Consider the following 5,719-nt stretch of genomic DNA (forward strand, 5'->3'; position numbering starts at 1 on the left):
CCTGGGCCACATGATCTTCACACTCGCCAACGGCCCGTACCGGCCAAACTCCTGGCACAACATCTCCTCGTTCATCTGCAACACACACACACACACACACACACACACACACACACACACACACACACAGAGGACAGTGAACAATAGTAAACAATAAGATAAACACATACAGCAGAGGCCAAAAGTATTAAGACACCATGTGTCGTGTGTTATAACAGTTAATTCTGAGTAAGTAATCTGACTGGGCGAGAGCCTTTATTCTATGAGTGCTGATATTAGACATTTAACATCACTGTGAGGTGTAACTCTGTGTATGAGTGGGCGTGTCCCAGGTGTTGTCCAGTGGTTAATGACACTAACTGTGTGTCTCAGCGTGGGTGAGAGTAGGTCTGTACGGTCCGCAGTACTGAGGAGAGAGCAGCTGTCTGACTAAACCCACATTCACACCCAGTCACAGAAGCACTTTCAGTAAGAACACACATCTGATAACGTTATGGCGTCTTAAACAACACGCCGTCTCTGCACTCATCACTTCTAAGTCCTTCTCAATCGTGTCCTTTTGTTTACGCATAATATTCACGCAGAGCTACAAAGCTAACCCGCGTCTAACACAAGCCTGAGTCCCAAATCCCTCTTTAACCCTTGATCAAGGGCACTACTTGAAATGTCAAACAAGGGATTGTACACCCTACATAGTGCACTAGCTCTCCATTTAACACTTTTTGGGATTCGACCCCGGAACCCTGAAGTTAACGGAGCTGATATTCTAAAGTGTAATAAGTGTAAATCTACAGTAAACCTGGTGAGTTTCTCAGGAGCACCTCCACCACCTCCATGGTTTATTCTCCTCACCTTCTGACTACAGAGTATCCTTCAGGCTACGTTTACACGGTCAGGTAAATCTGACCCAATTCCGATTTTTTGCTCATATGTGACACATATCCGATATGTTCTATGTCCGTGTAAACAGGAAAAAAAACGCATGCATTCCAATATTTCGAGATCGGTTTCAGGCCTCCTTCATATGTGGAAATAAATAAGATATAAATCAGATATAAATCAGATATAAATCAGATATGTGCTAATGTGATTGTGGTGTAAACGGACAGATCAGATTTTCTGAGGCATTGTGTTCTGTATGTCACTAAAACGGCAACTTCTTCTCGGTTTAATGACGTAATGTTATTCTCTGGTGGAAGCGCGTGTGGAATTATAACGTCGCAGGTGACATGGAAGAGGAACCCCCCCCCCCCCCTCGAGTTAATGCTTATTAGGGATAAATAACATTAAGAAATCAGTATTTGGTGAATGAAGCATATGCGCAGGCTGCAATTTTGCCGTTTTTTTTTTTTCTTCTCCTCCGTTTTAAAACCATGGAGACGTTTCGTAAACTTATATATATTTACATATATCGCAGAGTGTCAAGCATACTTCACCTTCATCTATCTTGGCTAGTGTGTAGCCCAAGAACTTCCCTTTAAGTATGTGCGATGTTTCAGATGGTATGGCGAGTGTGAACCTGTGTATCGGATACGAGTCATAGTTGAAAGAACGTGTAAACAGACGGTCAAAAAAAATCAGATATAGGCAACAAATCAGAATTAGGCATCGAGACTTGCAGTGTAAACGTAGCCTAAGAGTTTAACACCACTCTCACCTCCTGTTATTTGGTTAGTTAGGATCATCAATCATAATCTGTTGATAATAAAGGTGTTTGTGGAACGCTGTATAAAAGCGCTCTCACACCTGAGGCCGTGCTGTTGTGCTAAATATCAGCATGGCTTTGAGATCTTCCGCACTCAGTGCCTACAAGCGTGTCACAGCCGCGCTGATGTACTGAACCTGGAGTGCACTACTGATTAATTATAGTTCTGCCTGAGCACAGAGCAGGTGATGTCACTAACGAGTTCGCTCCCGTCAGGATGAAGAGTTGTGTTCATTAGAATCAGCCGGTTTAGTTAATGGATGAACAAATTTGTGTCAGGACTTTTACTTTCTAAAGCCGGGGCGTTGACCTTCACACAAAAACTGACATCAGAGCACTGCAGACGTCTGTCTGACTATACACCCAGCCGGATCTGACCGGTTCTGAACAATAAAAGACTTCAGACTGAATCCTGATGGTTGTAGAACAATTTCACTGCATACAATAACTAATTATTCTTAATATATTAATTATCATGATGTTAAAAGTTTGTGAAATGTCAATAAAACAGTGAGTTTTAGCTTCAGTCACCACTGTAAAGTTTAAATTAAATTAAATCAGGAGTGAAAGTGACCTGAGGGTTGATGTTGCCCAGGTACAGGTTGGTGGTTGTAGGATCTCCAACATCATGTGAGCCCGGAGCAGATTCATCTAAAACTGTAAAGGCACAAACACAGATCCATGAGGCTACACACACACACACACACACAAAAAGATGCAGAACTTACAGGATCGTCTTCCCTCCACATTGGGCAGTGGCTCAAATCTACTGACTCGTCCCTTCATCCTGTGACGTTCATCTCGCTCCTCTTGGATCCTACACACACACACACATTTTATTTATATATATATATATATATATATATATATATATATATATATATATATATATATAGTGTATACACATAGACACACACACACACAAACTCACTGTTTCAGTTCTTCCTTAAACAGCTCCAAGTTGCTCTTTTTCTTCTCTTTCTCTGTTTTCTTCAGAGCCTGTAAAAGAATTGAGAAACAGGGTTACACTCGTCCATCAGTACGCCTGAGACTGAGTGAGACACAGGACATGCACTTACGTTGCGTTTGTCTAAAGTGAGGAACTGAGGAGGAGTCTCCAGAGGGAGGAAGGTTTTCGCCTCCGGGAGTTTAGACCTGGGTTTGTAAAGTTTTCCTCTCTTCTCATCAGCTGCAGCTTCCTCTGGAAGAGTTAAACATCAAAGGGTTTTATACAGTATGCATCACACACACACTTGTGCATGGACAGTTGTGTATAATGTGTTACTATAATCTAATTACTTTTCCTGATATTGCAGTAATATAACGTGTTACATTTTAAATGCATGTAATTTGATTACAGTTACCGACGTCAATAACATTACCTTACCAGTGTTACAAATGTAGTGTTTAAAAAATCAATCAAAATGCATTTAAAAATCACGTTTTGCACGGCAGCATCAGTAAACGAGCATGCGCTTTAGTTTTTTACATTTGATACCAGAATACACAGACACGAGGCGAGTCTTACTGGAACAAACAGGGGAGCAGAGGGTTAAAGGGGGAGGAGGGGGGAGAGGACTACGTGGGTTACTGTAACATTAACTATTACCAGGCGGTCCGATCTGACAGCCCCGCCCCTTTTCGCACCTGCAGAGTGAGGACTGACAGCGGTGTGTTAAAGTTGTGATGGTGTGTGTGTGTGACGTGGCTCAGTGTTCTTGTGTGTGTGTGTGTGTGTGAGATCACCTCTAGTGGCATTGGCAATTCCTCCTCGGACAAAAGTCTTCACTCGTCCTTCACCTCCCTCAAACGCAGCGAGGAATTCCTCATAGATCTCTGCAGCTGCTTTCTCATCCTCCTGATCAGTACACACACACACACACACACACACACACACACACACACACAGAAGAGAGGTACTTCACTACACACCACTCAGTGAGTAAAACTCAAAAACCATGAACAAATGTACCACGCTGCAGCACACACGCACACACACACACCTTCTTCTTCAGCTCGTCCTGTTCCTTTTTACTCAGAGTTCGTTTAGCCACGGCCATTTTCCCGATGCTGAAGGCCTTCAGTTTACTCTCCAACAGTGACTGAGGAGAAAAACACACACTATAACCTCAGGTGTGTGTGTGTGTGTGTGTGTGTGTGTGAGAGAGAGAAAGTGAGCTACAGTAAACATGACATGTGAAATAAGCTGTCTCTATCACACACACACACACACACAGACACACACACAGACACACACACAGACACACACACAGACACACACACACACAGACACCACTGCACAGTGAGCCAGGTGGGGAATCTGGGGTGAGAGTGCAGCGCCCCCTGGAGGAGACAGGGTCAGGGCACAGCTGGAACTCTGAATAAGGGCCAGAGTCTCAGAAACTCAACACACACCGAGCTGACCCCTGACCCCTGACCCCTGCACCCTGTGTGAGACGTGTTTACCCAGTGCTGGAGCCCAGAGTTCACTCTATACACTCTACACACTCCGAGTAAGCTCTGTACACTCTCACACACACACAGCTTTAAATATAAACGTGTATGTTGTACACCAGAGTAACACACTGACTGACTGCAGTAACACACACTCTATATGTATTTATTAAAACTTATTAACAACAACAACAATAATAATAATAATAATAATAATAATAATAAGTAATAACTACAGAACTGAGGTGAATAAACTCAAGCTAAGCATTAGCATCTCGGCTACACCGGAAAGCTAGCATGCTAACCAGCTAACGCTAAGTGCTGATGTTGGGTTTATTAAACTCATTTAAAGGCTGTGATTAAAGGTTATGGTTTTAATTATTTAATTTACCTCAGCACAGACTCTAACCCCGCCGTGTGTGTGTGTGTGTGTTTTCATCACACTGTTAGCCAGCTAGCGTGCTGTTTATCCCTGAAGCTAACAGACTGAATCTGACCCTAAACACAGCCGAATCACAGCAGTGGAGTGTGTTTAGTGTTTAGACCGAACACACTCTCGGGTTTAACACACTCCCGGGTGGAACACACTCCTGAGAGACGGGTGTAAACGCTTATTCCTCTACCTTAGCGCTGGCCTTCGGCGTCCCGCCGGCCGTCCTGTCCGCCATCTTCCCACAGCAGTGCGCGGCGCCGGGCCGCGTCCCAAACCACTGCCTGACTCACACGTAGCGCACTATTCACAGTACAGCAGGCGTTGTGTCATTATATACCTAGGGCACTTACATGGGGGAGCAGGATGTATTTGACTTTTAGCCTCATGGATGAGCGTGTGATAGACTAAGAGCGGTGTGTGTGTGTGTATTAAGTGCACTATACACGGATGTGAAGTGCACTAGACGGGGCATGAAGTGCACTAGACAGGGGCATAAAGTTTAGTGCACAGCGCCGACCGCATTCCAAATCACAGCCTAACTCAGAAGTAGTGCACTAGTAATAGGGGAGAAGAATGTATTTGGGATCTGGCCTTATAGATGAGCGTGTAATAGAGTGTGTGTCCTACAGGGGGGGACAGAGAGATTATTATTATTATTATTATTATTATTGCACTTATTTCATTTTCAATAGTTTTGTCACCTTGTCTTTGATCTATTTACTCCTGACAGTAGAGTAGCGCGGGTGTTCTCACCTGTCCGGGGTGTGTGTGTGACAGGAGTCCCGGGTGTCCCGGGTGTCCCAGTTTGTGGAGTCAGTGTGCTCTGTGCTGGAGATGAAAGAAAAGGAGAAACCCCCCCCCAGGTTACAGCCAATGAGTACCAAACACACACACCTTAGATACACACACTCTGCCATTCTTGGAAAGCTTTTTACTGCGCTGACGTTTATCTATACAGTGTGTGTGTGTGTGTGTGTGTGTGTGTGTGTGTGCAGACAGGAATGACCTAACTTATAGTCTTTGTTCTCACACTCCATGGACTCCAGTGAGTCCCGTCTCTCCCTCTTCCTCTCTCCCTGACTTCCTCCTGTCTCTCCTCCCAGACTCAGACTCAGACTCCTCCTGTT

At 44.3% G+C, this 5,719-nt stretch overlaps 1 protein-coding gene across 1 annotated transcript in view; it reads right to left on the minus strand.

Moving 5' to 3' along the window:
* Positions 1-4,878, minus strand: part of u2surp (U2 snRNP-associated SURP domain containing) — a 14,970-nt gene extending 10,092 nt beyond the window's left edge. Inside the window, exons 1-8 of the mRNA XM_053506841.1 lie at positions 4,783-4,878; positions 3,709-3,807; positions 3,452-3,563; positions 2,785-2,906; positions 2,637-2,704; positions 2,434-2,522; positions 2,280-2,362; positions 1-75 (exon numbers count right to left, since the gene is read on the minus strand). The exon at positions 1-75 is cut by the window's left edge and continues 91 nt beyond it. Coding sequence (XP_053362816.1) covers positions 1-75; positions 2,280-2,362; positions 2,434-2,522; positions 2,637-2,704; positions 2,785-2,906; positions 3,452-3,563; positions 3,709-3,807; positions 4,783-4,827 — 693 coding nt within the window. The 5' untranslated portion in view covers positions 4,828-4,878. The remainder of the gene's footprint in view (positions 76-2,279; positions 2,363-2,433; positions 2,523-2,636; positions 2,705-2,784; positions 2,907-3,451; positions 3,564-3,708; positions 3,808-4,782) is intronic.
* Between the last annotated feature and the right edge of the window lie 841 nt (positions 4,879-5,719).

This window comes from Clarias gariepinus, chromosome 11 (genome assembly GCF_024256425.1).
Source record: "Clarias gariepinus isolate MV-2021 ecotype Netherlands chromosome 11, CGAR_prim_01v2, whole genome shotgun sequence".
Classification (NCBI taxonomy): Eukaryota; Metazoa; Chordata; class Actinopteri; order Siluriformes; family Clariidae; genus Clarias; species Clarias gariepinus.